The following is a 21,507-nucleotide window of genomic DNA, read 5'->3' on the forward strand; positions in this document are numbered from 1 at the left end:
AAACAACGATTTGTGAACGATCATTGTGACTCGCCGTATAACAGTTAGTATCGGAGTTGCAATATGAACAGAGCTTAATGCGTAGGCGAAGAGGTTCTGCGGAAGTGGTCGAATTTCGTCGAAGGGTGGGACGCGTGAATTGTCGCGCATATGGGAGGCGCGGTTCGGGATTTGCAAATATTCGTACGGGGTCCCTCGTGAGCCGATGGAGAATAAGTCGGCAAGCTGGTTGGCTAAGATAGCAGGAAGACAGAGAAGACAGGAGAGAGTTTTTCCGTGAGAGGCGTCGCGTCGCTTCCCTGAGAAAGCGCGAGGAAATTTAGGGGCGGCGCCGTCGTCGTCGTCGACGTCGCAGGAAACACTCGGCCGACGCAACGCGACGCGACGGATCGGGCAAGGATGTATTTATAGGAAAACCAATGAGATCTCCTGACGTAGCTTGAGCGAGCTCGGATCAGAGATAGTGTGGAAGGGAACACCCGTGGGACTTTAGACGAAAAGTTCCGCTCGAAACTCCTCTCTCCCGCTTAGACGAGTTTTACCCTCGCTAAGTTTTCGCCCGGGAAACGCTCCACGTATGTTGCCCGGGCGGCAAGTATTTCGAAAATGTGCCCTCTTAAATGTTAATCTAAATTCTGAACGCCACGCACGCGACGAACTTCCAGCCAAACGGAAAAACCTTAAGAAATACAACCGAAGAATGTGCTCGGGAAGAGCACCAACCACGATCGGTCGTGGTCGTTGGAAAAGTGTCTAAACTATACTCGAAACGGGAACGGTGTAATTATGGTTCCCCACTCGCGGAATTAGAGACAACGCGGCGGTCACGCGAACGCGAATCGTTCCGTCATCAATGCGCGCGGATTTACCGGTAAGCCAATGACGACCGACTTGCCCGATGATCCGGGAAACCGTAATCCCCTCGTTTCCGGCCCTTTCAAAAAGTAATTCAATATTCGAAGCCTCCGGAGCCCCGCATCAACTCCAAAGCTACTTGTGCATTTGACAGTGGAGAAAACGACCACGTTGAGAATGCCAAGAGAAATGTAATTGTTGAACCTTTCGATGCGAGTCGCGATTTACGTTGCAGCAATTATTGCTACAGTTCAATGTGTCACGCTACTGTCACTTGTGTTGCATTGAATGTGAGAAAACATGTGCACAACATCTTTTAATTTCATTTTATATTATAAGAAACATATGGAGGTCATTTTATGCGAAATCGGACACTTTTTGGAGTACTGTTACGGATTTTTATCGAATTTGAATATGTTGTAGTCTTTGGTGACCTATAAACGAATCTCAAAGGATTTTTCGATATCTTAAAAATTGTTGATTTTACAGACAAGTAAAAAAAAGTGTCACCCTTTTTTCATTAAATCATAAGACTAGAACTAACAAACCGATAAAATTGAGTTTTTAGGAGCTTATAGTGAAAACATAAGAGTATCTACGAGATCAAATTTTCACTAAAATTTATTAAAAAATTATTCCTACCTACCTACTACTAATTGTATAAATTTTAGTGTCTCAAAACAAAATTTAAAATCATTTATTTGTTACTTATTTCGTAGTTTTCCAGATAATTTAAATCACCGATGACTTTGGTTATAAATTTTGCTGTATTTCTTGAATATATTCGTAATCTAAAAATCCGGAACAGTACTCTAAAAAGTGTTCGATTTCGCGTGAAATGACCCATAGAAAAATTAAAACTGGTCTCTTATCTTCTTCGAAATACAACACGGTGAAGATTTAATTAAATCCTCTCACTTCTACAAAGCGTTTCACTTTATACATATGTCTTGTGCACGGTAGGCTTATTGTTAGCACAGAATTTTCCGAAAGCACTTAAAACGCTGACAGAAGTACCGAGATGCTAGAAAGAAAAGAAACCATGGCTTGCGTCTTTTTACCGTCGAGTAGCGCAGCACTTAGGCGTTGCAGATGCAGACGAGCTATCCGAGAGTAACGCGGAAAATGCATTTCTGTTGCAGGGAGCGCGTACATCATCAGGTGGAGTGCCCCGCAGCTGATGGTGGTGGCGATGCAGTACATCCTCACGGGGCCTTACGTGCCCCCGTACGTGGCCCAGACGGCCAATTAGGCCAACGGTGAGCAAGATCATGGAAGTCGAGGCCCGTGTTCGTTTTCCATGACATTCCATCGTGCCCTAGGAGCCGCATTCGAACGGACGATGCACCGGACACCGGTGCATCCTCGAAATGCCGAGTCACATCGCGCGAAATCTTTTGGGGGATGTTTTCTTCGGGACAATGATTAGGAGATGCATTCGATAAATGATGAGCCTCTAGGACGGGTAACACTGGTCAACGTTGATCTCTGCAGGGATGACGTTCTTAGAAACAAATTGGACAATTTTCTTTGTAATTAACCCATTCGCGTTACACGATGAACAGACAGCGGATTTTATGCATCCATGACAAAACTGAGTAGGTGTAATTTAAAACGATGAAAGTATTAGAAGGATTTTAAAATACTGTTATATTATTTTCAACCTATTAAACCTATTGAGAAAGAAAATGAATTTCTATTTCACTCCAGTTTGTTGCAAATCGGGTAAAAACTTTCTACTTTGCATAAACATCCGCTGTCTAATGATGAATTAATCACGAAGTTGAAGATGTACGGCTAAATGCCTAGCACAAAGATGTTTATTAGTTTAAACAGATGTTTATTGGAACTTGATTAGTTTATTCAAACTGCGCTGAAGATACTTCAACATGACACAATGGGTTAACAGACTGCAGATTGTATGCATTTGAAAGAGTTGTAACAGAATTGAAGAGTATTGAGACATAATATATGTAAAAATTAAATTAACTAACAATTAAACTGCATTGAAATCTTGAAAATATTCCTATACATTTAAAATGATATAGTATTCGGTTTAAATGTTCTTTCAGAAAAGGGTAAATGTATGTTGACCAGTGCAGTGAAACTTTATGCACTCCTGACTAACAAAACCATTGGCAAAATCATCGAATGAAATCGCATCAAAAGACGCGATAGTATTCTACGCTCTGTTGCTTTGTCTTCGATTTCATTTAACTTCGAGAAAAATTCAAGTTAGCATAAAGCTCGGGCGTGCTAGGGGATTTTGTAATTGTTCTAGATCCAGGGGATTATGCGGTCCAGGTGATCGAACGTCGAAAAGTAGATTGATCTGTGCGACTTCCGTATGACATTTGGAGATTGACAGTTGACCGCGGTCGCGTTTCACTGTAGCAGACGAAATAATTTGCCGAGGCTAGCCGGAGCGTACCTTTAATTGGATTGTTAATCGCAATCGAACATTAATTAGGGTAATTGAATTACGGATCGGCTGTCGTTGGATTACGGGCTTAATTAGCATCAGATATTTATTGTGAGGCGAATTATCTTGGTGAATTATTTGTGGGAAGTAATGATGTATGAACGCCACGCTCCCTCACCCTCACCGACGGTTATATTACCGCGTGATGTTTCGACGCGATTGTCGCGGCTAAACGCGATTAGCTTTCAAACAAACAATGACTACTGTGCAATGACTATGCGTTGGTCGAACCTTCCTTTCTGTGGAAGATGCGACTAACAGTCACTATAGTCGCGTGCAACTTTGACAAACACTTCCGGTCAGAAATATCTCTCGTCATTTTGCATTTCGAATGCGTCAAATCACTAGGTTGAAAAGAAGTCGAGGATCACGTATATAGTAACTCTTTGCACTCGGAGATCTTTCTCGGATCGTCCACCGGCAACTTGAACGCGTTCGTTTACTTGAAAAAATAATCACACTCATCCCTCGATTTACGCGACAAATAGTCTTCCGGTTTACATGAATTTCTTATAAACAGTTTCAATTTTATCCTGTATTTCTTCAGTGTCTTTTCATACTGGTAGACTCTTTTCCTCCTCCTCGCAAAAAGAACCGCGTGGGACGGATAATCCACGTAAATTGAAAGACGAGTGTGCTCTGTTATAATGGGATTTGCTATGCAATTTTATCGATAAGGATTTGATGGAACAAAAATTACAGACCCCTTTGTAAGTACCATAACTGCCAGCAATCGTATCCCCTCGAATGTCTCTTCCGAGTTGTTGACCGGTGCAAAGTGATAACATTAATTAAAGATGATTTTCCCTTACGAAGTGGAAATCTCGTTAAAGAAAAGCACTCGCTACGTAAGATTAAGCAATCCATAAGGTGTGTTGGTCACTCCCGAGCCCACTCTTTTTGATACTTTTATAACCCGTTCACCCGTAACGTAAGTTCGATCTCTTAATCACTTGTTAAAGGAAGTCGTAAACTACCTACCTTGTGAGATCCTATATTCAAAATATCCTGACTCAGCCCGTGAGAGGCGCTCACACAGATCGAAGGATGCGCAAACTTCGGAACTGTAGTATATTGTAAGCCATGAGAAACCATAGTTGCGTGGCGGGGTTACCTATGAACGAAGCACTATCGGAAATGTCAGCTAACCAAACTTCCTCCACAAGCCTTGCTCTCACTGCCCCTACTCTTCCGTGGCTTCGGCTCTTTGCTTCTTCGCGAACTTAAAAAGAACCGCAGTATGCATTCGAGTATCGACGGTTTTTTGAAAAATAGAAAATTAGTGGACACTCCTTAGAGTCGTGAAATACAATGTCATCGCACTTTGCCGAATGTCTATTGGGATTTCTGCCTTGATTATTTACACAAGTTCACCTATGAGCGCCTGCAAAAGCCCTATTGGGTCAGATCTCACTAAAATTTTATTCACCATCGTGCTCTGCTAAAAATTTTAGTTGAAAGATGGGACCAGTTGGATGTTTAAACCTACGGCTTCCAATTTCGCCCTACTTCCTGGATCAATAAATTGTGGAGCATTATCACCTGGTTTAAAACCAAGCATTTGGAAGATGAGACCTAGAACTGCCAATGTAAAATGGTCTAGATAAAAGTGGCAGCTCACGAGAGCCCCACTTCAATCACCAAAAGATTCTGGAGCATCGTTAAAGAATATAGATAAGAGTGACAGCAGACGAGGCACTACTTCAATCATCAAAAAATTCTGGAGCATCGTTAAAGAATAAAAACTGAGTTGTCATAAATACATCCTAGGGCTCTTCAAGTATGCGTTGCCGTTTCGCGAAAGCCCTACTTCCTCGATCAATAAATTGTGGAGCATTGTCACCTGATTGAAAACCAAGCAATTGGAAGATGAAACCTAAGGCTTCCAACATAGAATGCTCTGGATAAGAGTGGCAGCTCACGAGAGCCCTACTTCAATCATCAAAAAATTCTGTAACATCTTTAACAAATACAAACTGAGCTGTCATAAATGCAACCTAGGGCTCTCCAAATGTGCCGTGCCATTTCGCGAAAGCCCTACTTTGTCATTACAAAATTCTGGAGCACCGTTAACGAATAAAAGTTCAGCGGTTTGAGGATTAACGTAGGGCTTTCTAAGCGTACCTTGCCAGTTCGCCAAAGCCCTACGCTCCCCGCTAATAAAATCGTGGAGCATCGTTGCTGAAAAAACTGAAAAAATGAACTTTGAAGGTACTTTCGCGACAGACCAGAAGCGGAATAATTCCAGAAAGAAGAGGAGCGAGGATCTATGCGAATAAAGTATCGTCCAGAGAGGCCACGCGCGTGAGCTGCGTAGACAGGAGGCTTCCTTGAATGGAAGCTCATGGCAGCGACTTTTCAAGCGAGCAGGAAGTAGCATTCAAGTAGACAACTCTCCCGGGAGTGAGCTGGGAGCTGGGGGGCAGGAGCTTTGGAGACTAGGGGCCAGGGGGATTTGATTAATGCTTCGGCACGTGAAAAATGGTGCTCGCACGGTCTCGCGTCCTCGCGGTATCATGAGGGTGCCACGAGCCGCGGACGTGGATATCCGCAGGTATTTTTTGAAGGACGCTCGAAGAGCCACGGAAAGTTCAATTATCGAAACCCCTGGACCAAGAGCTGTCCGGAGGAAGGGAGAGGGACGGAAGGAAATTTCATTCTCGTTTTTCAAAAGCTCATCCTGCTGCGATCCTTCGCGCCGATATTGACGCGCTACAAACACCGAACGATTAAGGGAATCTAACGTTTCCAGAACGTACGTACGTGAGAGCGCACGATAGCTTTCAAGCATTTTCATCGTAAAAATAAAAATTTTCATCAAAAAAAGGCCTTCAATTTTGTTCGCATTATATTCGATTGGAAACCTGAATGTCTTCATTGTCGAATTTCCGAGTTTATGAAAATTGTTAAAGCAAGAAATAAATGTTGGCTTGGTTCTATAGTATCTTGTAACGATAAAATTCTAATCTTTCGGAGGTGTAAAATTCAATGAATTTGTTGCCCCTCGATCGGACGGTCATAGAGAAACGTAATGTTCGCGAAGCGCGTCGTTTGTGCGCGTTTTCCGCAAGGTTTCCGACGAATCACGAGCATGCTGGAACGATTTACGGTGCAGGCAGTTTCGGTCGCGTTAATGGAAGGAGGAGGTGAAAGAAGTGGGCGGCAGGAGAGCTCTATGGGAAACCGGAACGGGACATGGTGTTTAATTCTCGAGCCGATAAAGGCGTCCGATGGAGCGGTCGATGACGCCGGGCGGGCTCGCGCGTGTACCCGTTCAAAGACCGAAATTACTATGATTTGCAGCGTGAACGTATTAATCATCCTGTTCCCTGTAATTACGAAACTTTCCATTACCGATCGTTGTGTAATCGGTACCCGGGCCGCGTAATTGCATCCCGCGATATCGAGTGTTGCGCGTTCGGCAACGGCGACGCTCGGCGAGAAACAAAGCGCCGGAGTCCGGTGAAATTAAAACGCATCGCGAGCCCGAATTAATTACCGAAAGAAGCCAGAGAGACTTCAAACGCAACAGCAGGCTGATCGCGGCTGAAAATTCGAAGCTAGAAAACCGGCGCTTGTATTAATAAACGACGGTGTAACTGCGATTCAATTACGCCGAGCCCCTGATAATTAAACAGCACGCGTCACATGGATCAAATTACAACAGTCTCACGCGGCAGGAAGAACCGGAGGACCGATCCCGGTATGCGCCAGGCCAGAACGAACATCGATCCGTTCTCATGAATTCCTACGACCTCGTAAAAATTAAAACCCCGGCCCGAACTATTAAAGTTTACGCCACTCCGCCTCATATCTTCGCTTTTATGATCGATAAACGGAGACATCGGCCGCTGGTACTCCCGTCCCGAGACTCGTTCCCTGTCATCGACACATTCGTACTTTGAGTTTAAATTACGATTATCAAACATAGTTCGCGGAACGGAATTCCTGTCACGAGATGTTCCTTTACGGTCGCCCGAAAGAGATTACTGAAGGCGATTCTACGTTGTTTCATGCGGACCGTGTACTGCAGGGATTGGAGGTTCGTTCCAAGGTCGTTTGCGTGGCAGATTTCAAGACTATGAGTTTTTTTTTATGGAACCGTGTATTTTTACTTCTAAGTGTTTGTTTATGATCGCACGGAAAGAAATTTCACGACGTGATTTCGTCGTTCCACGCGGGGGGTGTATTATTGGGGTTGAGCCTTCGACACGCGTCAATATTCGTTCTTAAAGAGTAAACTTCCACTTAAAAATGTCACCATGTCGTAAATAATTAAGATTTTCAATTACTTTTGGTTCGGACCACGGTGCATTATACAGGTGTGCCGGCTTAGCATCTCTGACGTTTTGTGATAGATGGGTAGTAATTCTGTGGCCGCCGGCAGACGGCGCATGGTCTGTAGGTACCGTACGTGTGCGAATGCGCATGCGAATGCGCTCGAATACACACAATCTGATTCGCACACGTACGGTACCTACGACCCATGCGCCGTCTGGCGGCGGCCACAGAATTACTACCCATCTGTCACAGTTTTCTGAGAGAAGTCGGCACACCTGTATAACGCACCGTGGTTCGGACCATAATTACATTCACAGTGATTAATAAGCAGCGTCATGTTCCTGTTTCACGTTAGCAGAAAGATCGGAATCGTGACTCCCAAAACATACTCTATACAAAGATGTATAACTCGTGCAGTTTCGATTATTTCTACTTGAAAGAAACCACACGTATATGTTAAAGATCAATAAATACGTGTGCAGAATCCTAATGGAAGCGGTTCGATGGTTCTGCAGAGAAAATTCATAAACATTGGTGATGCAATAACGTGTTAATGGAAGAGTGAAATAATTTCGGAGAGGCAAGCAACGGCGAGATAGTTCCGGAGGGTAGCGCAGCTTGCGGAATCAGTGTTGGTCGAGCGGAGGGTGTAATCCCTGCCTGAGGAAACCATTTCTGGGTCCGATTCGGCGGGAACTCGGCTGGCTGGTCGCGTGACCGGCTCAGAGAAGCCAGTATGAAAAGTTTCGATCGTGCGCGAACAGGGTTTCGATAAAGTATCACTCGGTCGGAAAGTCTCGCGGCTGGAAAGTTGGCTGCCGGCCCCGCTCAGCCGAGATTGAAAAGTTGCTGTTTAGCGGTGAAACCGAGCGAGCAGCCTGTCTTCGAAGGCCACCGACGGTCGAACGCTCCAAGATTTCCACCGAGGAGTTTTTTCCCGGAGAAAAAAGATCGCGGGAAAAACGAAAGGCCGAGAGCTCTCTTCCGGGGACAATCGGACGATCGGACGATCGCGACACGACGCCGGAGATACGTCCGGGGAATTTCGCAGGATTTCTATTTTCGGAATTAGCATTTAAATTAAATCGCGAATTAGAGCGTCGGTTTTGGATTTATCTTTCGGCGGGAATCGTCGTCGCGCCGCGTCGGAATTTCCAGTTTCACGCAGACGAACGACAAACTCATTCGGATTCGGCCCACGAAATAGAGCGAACAGGCTACATTATAATTCTCGGTGCGGTTTCCGACCGGCATAATGACCGGAACTTCCAACAATTTAATCAAGAAACAGTCTCTATTTACATGCTTATTATAAAACAGCTTCCCGCCGAACCACCCTCGCTGATTTCACTCGTCCTCGTACTTCAATTGCTTTATCGAGCAAAAACCCCGGTCGATCGAATCCTCCACGCCGCCGTGACGATCGCTTTACATTTGTGCAGAGACGAGAGTATGCGAATAACGAACATTTCAGTAAAAATCTGAATAGAATGGTAATTGCTTACCATAACACACTTCAGCACGACAGTCTAATAAAATTCGGTTTGTTGAAGTTTAATTATCGAAAAAATGTTCATCGCTGAACAGTGGGGAAGACTGTTAATTTCGAATTTGTTAAACTTGCTTCTCTGGAAAGTAAATATTTTCCTGCAAATTAAGACTGGAACGACCGACGTGGTGGCGTTGTTCGAAAACGTCGACGAAATAGAAGAAAAGTTTTCGACTCGTGGAATCTAATTAACATTATTAATGTGCGAGTTCTCGGTGCATTATTTCTTGTTAATTTTAATATTTTTTTTTTAGAATTTAAAAAGCAGGTAATATGTCTGGCAAAGCAAGTTTTATATATTATAATCTGGCGTCACTCATGTTAGACGTCTTAATGCAAAACGAAAATTGTCTAAGTCACTGCCAGAAACACGCGAGTTAAATGAAAATTCATTGTCTCTTTAAACAATTTTAGTAAGTCGAGAAGATGATTTCTGTCATAAATGCATAAAGTGGGTGTGAATGATGAAATCAGCACATCTGTTCCGACTTAAAAAATCACTGAAAATGATTTGCGGTGTAATTTGTCAGAGGAGAAAATTTGGAAAAACTCATGTTTGTCACATTAAATTTTGATTGTAGCAATTAATTTTGTGCATAAAACATTTATGAAATTGTCTACCATTCGGAAGTTGTACTATTTAATAATAACTATTACAAATTTCCTTCATCGATAACTGTTATCAGCGATCGAAATGAACTTCTCTCATCGATGACTGTTATGAGCGATCGAAATAAATTTCTCTCATTGTGATTTCTCTCATTATAAGTGATCGAAATGAATTTCTCTCAACGGTAACATTTATCAACAAGAGAAAAATATTTCGATTACTTATAATCCTTATTTGTAACCAATACGATTTTAGTCGATGAAACACTTGTTATTCCATGACTTTTTTTATTTTCGGTTATAACAGTTAGGGTCCCTGCTTATAAGAGTGTTCCGGCGTCCGAGGGTTGCAGGAAACTGGGAACATACGTAAACAGAGTGTAAACGCATCCGTAAGCGCGTGTGACTGGTGGTTTTCGAGAAATGCGTAGAGCGTGTGGCGGTTTTCGTGGGTTTTGTGGCGAGTATGGGCCGCGAGCAGCGAGACGGAGACAATGGTAGAGCAGAGAGGCGGCATAGATCGTATTAATTTCCATTGTTCCCCGGTGAAATAGAATAACGCACTGTGAATAAAATAATCCCTCGATGGCAACGGCGCGGTGCGGAGCGGCACAGCAGCGGAAGCCTAGGCGATAGAAGCCTCTATCCGGGCTGGCCATCTAAATAGAGAACCGTGTATAGTGTATTCTATCGGCGCGTGCACGCAGGAACACAGCCGTGGCGTGTAACGACGTCACCGAGCAGTATCTCTGTTACGCTCGGCTTGCCGTGGACTGTGGCCGCTCACGCATCGCTTAACATAATCCCCCGTCCGACCAGGACTACATAGATTACGGAATGATACCCTCCTGAAACGCGTACAATTATATTGGCGTGAGATATTTCGCCCGCGAACGCTGTTCCGTGGTCCGAATCTGAATGCGGACGCCCGGAATTTCTGGCCGGTGACCTCGCGCCCGGATAAATGTCCAAAACTGAACGTCCTAATTCGCGGCCACCACCGATTGGATCGATCGATCGTGTTTGAACACCGGCGACGATACTCGATCCGATCGATTCGCGTCCCGTTTCTACGAAGAGATCGTCGCTCCACGAATCGCGTAACCCCTCCTACCTCTTCCAAATAACTTGGCCAGTTTAACCTGGATGCCAATTTACTTTTAAACGAATTTCGGACATAATTATGTATGTCCTCGTTCGGATGCTAGGAATTTTTAAATACTTTACTTGTTTCAATTTTTACGACAATTCGAAGATAACTAAACTAGAATTTCCTACGACATTTTCAATAAATAGGAATCTTTTCTAGAAATTGATTCCCGATTTTGTTCGATTTAGACAGAATAGTTGAATAGTTCACAGAATAGTTGATCGGCAGGATCACCGATTAGATAACCAACTCACCTTTCTCAATCTCCCATCGAACCGGAGAATCTCCTCTGTACTGCTTCGTGCAATCGTGTCTGCCTAATCGCTCGGCTCGATCAAGATTGCGGAGAGTAATGGCTGTCTAAAACTGCAAAGTTCACGAAGTCGAGGCTAGAAGAGTGGCAGACTGTCCTAAGCGGGAGACCCTCTAGATCTAGGCTAGAGTTTAAAGACGCCGAGCAGCTCGACAGACCAAAGAATCAGGGTTATGTAAATTGCTCCTTAAGTAGTTAATATTGAGTCTCCACTTCGAACTTAACCCGGATCCGAGATCAGGTAGATCATGTCTCGATCCTCGGGCCTCGAGGATCAATTTTCGTGGGCACCGCTTAATTTCCAATTACCAGCGGCTTTATTAAACCTCCCGTTACTCTTGCAGCGCTTGGAGCTTCTTCAAAAATGTTCAGGACATCCACTGCAAACGAAAACATCCTGTCTACAGCATGGTGTGTTGCCTGAATAAATTTTTCAGTTTTGGAATTGCTGAAGTCGGTGTTATCGAGCTTCGGAGCTTGCGAATTTCGGCGTTATGGAGTTCTGGAGTTTGCAAATTTCGGAAATATGTAGTTGTGGAGAATTTAAGTTCCGGAGCTCGCGAGTTTCGGAGCATTCAAGTTTCGGAGCTTTCAAATTTCAGAGTTATGGACTTCCTGGGGCTTGCGAGTTTCGGAGCATTAAAGTTTCGGTACTTCCGAATTTCGGAGTTATCGAGTCGTGGAGCTTGCGAATTTCGGGGTTGTGGAGTTTCGGAGCTTGCAAATTTCAGAGTTATAATGTTTTGGACCTTGCAAATTTCAGAGTTATAAAGTTACGGAGTTATTGAGTCTTGGAGCTTGCAAATTCAGAAATTATGGAGTTTTGTAGCTTTCAAATTTCGGAGTTATGGAGTTTTGGGTCATTCAAGTTCCAGAGCTTTCGAGTTTCGGACTTATTGAGTTTTGAAGCTTGCTAATTTTGAAATTATGGAGTTTCGGAGCTTGCAAATTTCGGAGTTCCCGAGCGGGGGAATTTTTGAGTGTCGGAGTACTCGAAAAGTCACGCGCCGCGATTAATAAGCCGAGAACTGGTTGACGGCTCGAACAACAGCCGGGCCGTGACTAATGGCCGCTCGTGAATCCTGGTTTTCGAGACAGTGGGTCGCGTCAAAAAAGACAAGATTGAAATTCCTGGCCCGACGGAATTCCTCGCGTGTAACGCCCCGGTGTTCCATTTAATTTTCCTCTCTTTATTACGTTCCGGGGAAATTAAACGCCGGCCTGCGCCGTCCTTTTTTTTTACCAGGCGCGCCGCGCTCCCCGTCGAATTGTCGTTGGTAAATTGTATCGCAGGAAATTTCGCGATTCCCTCTACGCTCCGGATGCCCGATGGACGCTCGAATTTATTTTCAAATCATTCCTCTACTGTGTAAATTGAAACGTTTATTATTTCGCAACCGGGGAATGCTAAGGACGCTACTCCACGCTCCGGTCAAATATTTATTTCCAACGACCCGAGTCACGGTCAGTAGAACTGCTCCGCCTATGGTCAGACATCGATCCCGCGGTTATAATTATTATACTCGTTTCGCCTTTTCCCACAGTTGCATGTTCGGATAGGCAAAAAACAATAGATCGATAATTGAATGGCATTCACTCTTTGATTACAACTGGACAACGTATTTTCATGGAGAGATAAAAACAGTGTGCAAGAAATAGGAGCTAAATGGAAATTTGTTTCCCGTTCCAATTTATTTTAACTAGTTCAATGTAATAGAAATAGAGAGAACCGTGGTCTTCTGTGCACTGAACCTACTAATTATAACAACAGGGAAAATGCCTGATTCTCTTCCAGAATATTCTATTCGCAGCTACAATAATTAGAACTTTTTTATTCTCGTCGGGTATATAGTTTCGTTACTCTTTTAATATCGAATAAATTTATTCGGAACTACTTTTAGACTGCTTTAACGAGAAATTCTTTTAAACATTCATGCAGAGTACTCGTTAGAAGAGCCGCTGATGTGCTCGCAATTGCTTCCGTGGGCTAGAGAGCGAGGGATATTACTGAAATTCGCGGAAGAAGCGACCGATTCCAAGTCGCGGAACGATACAATTTAGCAATTCGCCTTGGTCGAAGGGCGCAGGTAATACCGGCGAAATAAACGGGCGATCGTTGGGACCAGTTCGCTCAACTGCCGCCGCGGATCGTTCGATTTTTTCGAACGAGATCACCGCGATCATAAAATGGCTGCGTAGCCCCGTAACTTTCCGAGCGGGCGGGTGGGTTCAAAATTAGCGACGTAAAAGGAAGGGGAGCTCCCGTAAAAAAATATTCCCGTGGCTCGTTCGCCGTCCGAGTTAGGAGACAAAAGTGAAAATTCGCGGGCGAACTTCCTGCCGCCCGCGCCTCCCGCGAAATTTATTTTCTCTCCGGGGGCGTTCGAAAGTTTCAAGTGTTTGGCCGTTGCTCCGCCGCGATACCGAGTATTCTCAAAGGCGGAAGAAAGTCTTCGGGAAGAGAGGAAGATAATAAACTTCCTGTTACTCCGCGAACTAACCGAAGGGCCCTATCTTTGATCGGCGAACGCAAAGAACAGCTCCCACCCTCTATACAGTATTTAGAAGAACCTGTTCGGAACTGTTGCAGGATTCCCCGATTTATCGCGAGCTCTGGAACGTTAAAAATCGAGCAGAACCGTCGAGGGCTCAACCCCGGTAAATATCAAATATTAATAAAGGGGACCGGAATTCTGCATATTTTACGAAGCTTGATTAACTCGTTAAAATCGGACGGCCCGGATAAATCGGAATCGCAAAAATAATAACGCGCATTACCCGGCCAGGAGGACGTATTAAAATTCCCAAAGCTCGTCGTTCCATCGGCAATAATTCATGAAAATCAACTGGAGCGGAGAGAGGACTTTCTGGATAACAAATAGGAAACCGTTTTGGGGCTGGTGTGTGGATAAAGCGAGGCAGGTTGACGTTGCGACGAAAGCGAAAGTTTGAAAAATAGAGACAAGAAAGTCATCGTAACCTGACTGAACGCACAAGCGAAAAAGTCACTATAGCTCTACACTTTATACAACTAAGTAACAAAACACATTCGCACCGGATCATTTTCACGTCATTTTGAGGAAATTACTACAACCTTTTAAGCAATTATGTGTTTCTATTACAACATCTATCATAACGTACGTATATCTGAAGATCGACTGAACTATTCATAACGTTCCATCAATTTATTACCACGCTTATATTAGCTTGCCGTGTCGTTGTTCTATAAGTCAAATCTTGTAATCGAATTTTAAACCACTTCCCGATCAGCTAGAGACTTGAAACTTTAAACATAGCTCAGAACTGGATGACAATGTAATATTAAAAAACAATTTTTTTAAAAACTGTGCGCGCAGGAGATAAAAAAGTTTAATATTAACCGTCACACCTCGTCGCGCGACACTCGGTAGTAAGTACGTCATCGGGTTCAGCGATCCCCACTCCGCGCGCCAGCGCTCCCTACTCCACTACGCGGTCCCACTCCGCTGACCCGCTTCGCACCGAACGAGCTCAGTATGGTCTTCCGTTCATTCAGTTCCATTTCGTACAATTTCGTACAATTTCGGACTCCATCAAGAGACGGCGCCTCTCGGAGTCATCCCCTCATTCTATCTCGCGTATTTCCATATCTTGCTTTTCTATATCTTACCATTTCATACCAGTATTACTATATCTTGCGTTCCATTTAAAAAAGACTAAAAAGTAGAAAATAAAAAGATATATAAAAAAAAACTTCTCAAAAACCACGCTTACATTAAAATGCACTGAGAAGGAGAAAATAATTTTTTTCCTGGTTCTCCCAAAAATTTAATATAAATTTAAATAAAATCATGACATTAGTGACTAAAAATAAAAGCGTGAATTTTCTCGTTTCTGGGGCATTTTAATATAAGTGTGCTTTTTAAAAAGTTCTTTTTATATATTTTTTTTTTTAAGACAGAAGTTTAAAGAATCTGAAAACGTGTTAAGACTATGGCAAAAGACTATTCGGCCTTTTCAAGGACTCTGGAAAAGTCTGAAAACGGTATTTTCTGGCAGTCTATTAAATGGCAAGTTCACTGTCTGTCCTCGAGTTCACACATGGTAAGCGTATTGAGAAAGATAAAATTTTCACCGGCACAGTAACATTGGAATTAGATGGTCCAACAGTTGTACCATCGCCGAAAACAGCTTTCGCGCATTGCGAAAACTGTCGAGCGCGGAACAAAGGGATCAATTTAAATAGCGAGACCGTTCAGAGGCCTATTTGCATGATAGTGATTTTCGCGAGGCCGCATTCGAATCAGCATAATAATGCTCTCCTGTAGAAGAGGAAAGGCAGCAGGGAGAAACCGGACAAGCGGCTTGTCGCTACGAGCATCCGAAATGGCTAGATTAGGGGCAGACGGGCCGACGAAATGGTCAGAAAACCGGATCCCATTGTACATAATCCTCGAGCCACGGTCCGCGAGCTTTTCTCGTCCGGTTTAACGCGTCCGAGGCCAGGCCGCGAAACTACTGTCCAATCTGTTGCTTCCGCCTTTGATTTCTTCCGTTGCCCGCGGCCAAAGTCCGTTTCCCACACTCGAGAGCCTGACCTCCTTCCGGTTCGACGGATTCTCTCTCCTCTACTACGTTTCTTTGACTCGAGAGCACACCGGCAATAAATAGTTCCGAAGCAACAGTCTTCTATCCAGCTCTATATACTGACTCGCCGTGCGATATCCGGAACCGTGTCTTATCAATTCGACCAAACGAATCGGCCGACTCTTAATCCTCGCACGCCCCTGGAGAATACTTGCATCCAAGGGACCCGCATTATAATTCATCCGTTTTTCTTCTGAAGTTTAAATTAGTAAATTATGTTTCGCTCGTAACAGCACGTTTTAATCTTCACTCTGCGTGCATATATTCTAACGTTAACCCTTGCAGGGTGTAATCACAATCCCTTGCATGTTTCCAGTGTAAAATGTACGGAAAAAACTTCGGCTGCGTAAGTATTTTTGAAGTTTTTTTTACTTTCATGACGATAGACATGAGAAGATTCAAAATTTTAATTCATTACATAAAAATTCTCCATAAATAAGAAAATGAATTCAATCATTTTGACTTTTGAGAGAAATTTTCCACTAGCCAATTTTCCATGTACGTTTTTATTAATTAATCTGGGGTGCTTTTTTAATGGAGTACGTTTCGCGACACAGTGCGGAATCAGTCGTTTCACAATATGTATCAAATGTAAATTAGAGTGGATTCTGAAAAAATATAGAGGAATACTTGTTTAAATAATGATACCAAAAATATTACTATACCGTGTTGCCAGGAGCGATGGTCTTCTAGTACACAATCAATATTACTTTATATTTCTACAACAATGATCAAGAATTCATGGCTATGAATCGTAAACTTCTTGAAACAATTAAAAATGCCATTTTAAATAGCAACATTGTTTACAAAGCAAATTTGAAGGAAGAATTGAATTCTAATTGAAGTAGAGAGTCCACACAGAGTTTTATCCGGTTATTCAAAACGGAACGATTCCGCGTCACCGAAGCTGCCACGAGATTAATACAGTATAGAAGTGTGGTTTCGTCGAATATTTACATTACGTTCATTTGTAATAAATCGAGCCGGGACAGCTGGGCAACGTTCTCGTGGCGTTCAGACGGAGAAACAATGTGGACTGGCAAATATCTTTGAAATCCATCCGGCCCGTTTCAACCAGCGATCGTGCGTCAATCGAGTACCGTACTTAGAAATCGTGTGAAATCAATTGCGGATCCGTACCGCGAGTCACCGTAAATAAAACATTAAACACACGAGGATAATTAATTATTGATTCGATCAACATACATTATTTCCCCATAAATATTGACTTGTAATCCTCGATTCTGGTTGGTTCCGGCGACCCTGTATGCGATACCTGAAATACCGAAACAGCAGCGTTCTTTTTAATATGCATGCAAATAATCCCGCGTCGATCACAGAGGCCAACAACAATTTCGATCGATGTCCGCCGAATAGGGGGAGGAGGGTGGTATTAAATCCCGGGGTTCCGCGGGATTCCGGAGGAGTTTCCGATGGGGAACGCGGGTCCCCGCAATTCCAGGATATTTAAATCCGTGGCACGCCTCGAAACAAGCTAGCCGGGGGACAGTGGGCGATCTTTATCGGTATAGGGTTGCGGGGAGGGGTGTGTGGCGGCGAGAGCAAATGCATCGAGCCTCATAAAAGCGTGCATGTCGCGGTCGGCTTCTGGAAACTGGGAGGAAAAGAGAGCGAGAGAGAAGAACGGAGCGAAATGGAGGGAGAAAGAGAACGAGTGAGGGGGAGGCTGAGAGGAAAACCGTGGAGAGAGGTCCGTGGGTGGAGAGATCCTGTTATACACAGTCTGTATCATCACTTTGCGATGTACTTGCGAGCTTTTCCCGCCTCGTTTAACACGGCCCATTCATAATAGGGTGACGGACGTAAAAGTATTGCCGGTTATCGCGGCGGTAGCACCGCGTAACCGGCCCAAACATTGTCCGACCTCCGATTTACCACCTCTGGCGTTGGGCGTCCGCGGCGGCGCACCTATTGTCCTGAGTTACGACGGGGCGAGGTCGCAAGCACGCGGGCCGACACTTTCCCGGGACCGCCTGGCTCCCACGCCGCCTCATAATTGCCAGATTGCTGCGACAAAACTGGCTTTTCCCGTACAACTATCGGGGAACAACGCGATAAATCAACGGCTCTCGCCCGGACACAATACGGCCCTGTCGGTGATATTAAATATCGGATGGTTAAGAATTACACCGACACCGACACCTTGTCCCCCTAACCCCGCGCGATTACGCTTCGACCCCCGGTTTACGGCGGATTTTATACGCCTTCCTGCCACCGATAATCTTCCAACACGCTGCGGTTTCTCGTACGAATCGCGATTCAGCCTCTCGAAGCGGAGAAATTGACGGCTGCGTGTACTGCCTCGTGTTTCTACGGGGAACGGTAACCTAGTTATAGAAATAGAATGCTGAGGGAAGTTTGAGAGGTTGTTCGGAACGTGTAAGTGGCATTGGTTGACATTCGTCAGACACGAAGACGCAGTACGCTCCGACACATCCTGTTTTGTCTTCAACAAGGTTTCAGAGGAAAGAAACGGACGGAAATATCAAAAGATTGTTTAGAATTCACGAGGCTCTTGCAACTTACGAAACCTGTTTCCATCTGAGAAAGTGACAAAAAGCTAGAGAGAAATGATTGAGTAACGATACAAGTTTAGAAAGGATTGATTCACAAACATCAGGAAATTGTCAAGGAATCGCGAGAGTCCTGTAAGTAGAATTGGTCGACAATCGTCAGACAGAAAGCCTCCGACGATGCTTACAAAGTTTGTTTCTACCGGAGGAAATTCCTCCAGCAAAGTGATAGGAAAGAAACGATCCATGAACATCAAGAGATTGGTCAGAATTGGCAAGGACCCAACCAGTAGAATTACTTGGCAATCGTCAGACACAAAGCCACGGACGACTCTTATAAAGCCAGTTTCTACTTGAGAATAGTTTGATAAGGAAGGAGTGATCCGGGAACATGATGAGATTGTTTAGAGTTGGTGGAACTCCTGTAAGTAGAATTAATGGACAATTGCCGGGGCACAGTACTGTTCGGCATTCTTACGGCATCGCAGCTACCTACTTCAACTTGAGATGATGACTTATACTTGATAAACATGGAGGATATAATCCTGTAATATCAGGAGATTGTTTAGAATTGGAGAGGCCACAGTACCGAGAATTAGTCGGAAATAATTCAGACACGAAATTACAGGAGACTCTTGCACTTCGCTTAAGCAAATTGTTCTGCTAGACTGATAGGCAAGCAGTAATCAAGCAACGTCGCGAGATTGTTTAGAATCGACGTTCTTACAGGTGGAGTCAATTAGGAATCATCAGACGCGAAACCGGGTGAAAAAAACTGTGGACAAATTCCAAATTTTAAACATTCCAAATTTATAAGAACAATGGGAATAAAGATCATTGTCCTATTAACGGCGGAAATGCACTTGCATTTATTCCCTGGTTCTCACGGATGCAGAAATTTTGTATTCCGCAATTGTTCCCAGTGTTCCCGCGATTGTTGTGAGAACCTCGGGGTATCGAGTCTCAGGAAACGAAATGGTACTACGTTTTTTTACGTGTGTGTGCCGAACATAGATTTCTTGGATAACTTTTCCAAGTGTAAGCGACGATCCTGAGTAGACAACGGTGCTAAGCGGCAAATTATTGTATTTTACTAATGCTATTCCATACCTGAGAATGACACATCGAGTATCATAAAACCCCAATTTAAACACCCCAATACCTTCATTTCTTTGTAGCACGATCGACTGCCCAAGGGGGAACCCCCTAGTAGTGGGGATAAAAAAGTCACATCAATCGCGGGAACACTGTACTTGATTAAAACACTGGGCAAATGAAAGCTTCTATGGCAATTGCATACCTGTCAGTTTCTCGCTGGCTCTCCCGAGTTTACCCGAACAGCGTTTCACCTCGGAGCGTGACGGATCAGACTTATTCACCGTTCAGCAATTGTGTAGGCGGTGCGCCTAAAGAAGTTTTCATTTCAAAAACAAGAATTCCCTCAGCAGTTTCGAAAAATCATTACGTTTTATTCGATGAAAAATTTCCCTGCAAATTGCAGACGGTTCGCAGACAAACCGTGGCATCTCTGTTTACCGTCGCGAGGGTCCGGCGAGCGATTCGCATTAGTCAACGTCTGTATCGCACGGAAGAAAGTAGGTGCGTCGATCCAGGCTCGCGTATTTCGCCGTTGGATTGCAGCATCCCGGCTATCGGCTAATCGGCGAGTTTGATTTAAGCGGAAAAGATCGCCGCTTCGTCTTCCTGTCGGATCGAGGTCGGCCGATTCGCGATGCAACCGTCGAATGATCGATTCCCGGGAACCTCATCGACGCGAATCAGTTTCCGAACTTCTCCCCGCGAACTTTCGCGAATTTATTTCACGGCCGTATCAGCCTTCGCTGATCCCCAAGGAAGCTCTTCCGGATCCTCGTCGACCGACTCCGATGTTTCGAGACTTCTGAACTTTCGTCCGACGGTATACGTAGACGTCTCGACCCGGAGAGAACGCGAGAGAGCGATCGGTCGGTCGTTAAGGCCTCGAGATCCCTTAACGTCGTTCACGTTTCGCAGTAAAGTTCCGAGGATCCTGGCTTGAACGCGCATTTTATCAATTCTGGGAAACGTGCTCTCCCGATCGCGCCCGAAATCTCAACCCTATTTAGGGAGACTTCCTCCCCACCGCATCGCCGAAATCATTCCGCGTGATTTCTCTGGATCCCAATCGCTCATCGATTCGGTCCCTTTTATCCGCGGCAAATCGCGTGCAGGCTGGATTTAACAGCTCTTATCGTGTGCCACGTTGCCTTCAGCGTCCATTTCTTCTCGCTTCGTCGGTAATTAATCCCCTGCCGTGTCACTGGACTGAGGATCTTTACGCAAGATCCTATTTTCTTTGGTCACTTTATAAAAATCATTCGAGGAAAACGCGTCTTGTAACCACAATAAAATAAGAAAAGAGCATAGCTTCCTATTAACCCTCGGACAGTAGACTCCATAACTTTATTTATCAATCTTTTTAAGCATACTTCTGAAGGCACTTCTTGTACACCCATTAATCGTTCTGCTTTTCCACTACGAATTTTATGCACTCATGACAAAAATAGGTCGGTGCAGGTATAGGAAGATTAACATGATTCCAAAATATATGTATTATTTCGAAGTTGTTGAAGTGATCAGTGAGAGAATTCGTTTAACTCAATTGTCACGAATCGAGTAATTATACGACGACTTTGCTCATGTGGACAAACTAGACTCGCTCAGAGATCCGTTCAGAAATAAACGCGTGAAGACCCCAGGTAGAAGAAGCAACGTTGCTTTCGTAAAATTAAATGTTGGTGTCTATGAGGCCAGAGGTTAATTTGTACGTGTTGTCCTTTCCCGTTGCCTCATTATACTGCCATATTCATTCCACCATTCTTAAGCATTCTCCAACAAGAACGCTTTGTCCCTCTGCGCGCGACAGGGATGAAATTACAATTATAAATAAAGAAAGGACAAGCCTCGCTCGTCCAGTGCAGGAAACGAACCTAAACAATTCCAAATGTCAACGAACAACGAAGTTCACCGACGACGTGAAGCGTCGAAGTTGCACGTGACCGGAAGTGATCGCTGTAACGTGTCCCAGGTAAGATGATTCGACGATGACACAGGGAATGCGGCTCCTAT

The 21,507-nt window shown here is 44.2% G+C and overlaps 1 protein-coding gene across 6 annotated transcripts in view; it reads left to right on the forward strand.

The window, feature by feature from the left end:
- Positions 1-21,078, forward strand: part of LOC143209054 (lachesin) — a 417,332-nt gene extending 396,254 nt beyond the window's left edge. For all 6 annotated transcript variants that reach the window (XM_076424212.1, XM_076424218.1, XM_076424213.1 and 3 more), the window contains one exon: positions 1,998-21,078. In XM_076424212.1, the coding sequence (XP_076280327.1) occupies positions 1,998-2,107 (110 nt within the window). In that variant the 3' untranslated portion in view covers positions 2,108-21,078. The remainder of the gene's footprint in view (positions 1-1,997) is intronic.
- The last annotated feature ends 429 nt before the right edge of the window (positions 21,079-21,507 follow it).

Source organism: Lasioglossum baleicum, chromosome 5 (assembly GCF_051020765.1).
Source record: "Lasioglossum baleicum chromosome 5, iyLasBale1, whole genome shotgun sequence".
Taxonomy (NCBI): domain Eukaryota; kingdom Metazoa; phylum Arthropoda; class Insecta; order Hymenoptera; family Halictidae; genus Lasioglossum; species Lasioglossum baleicum.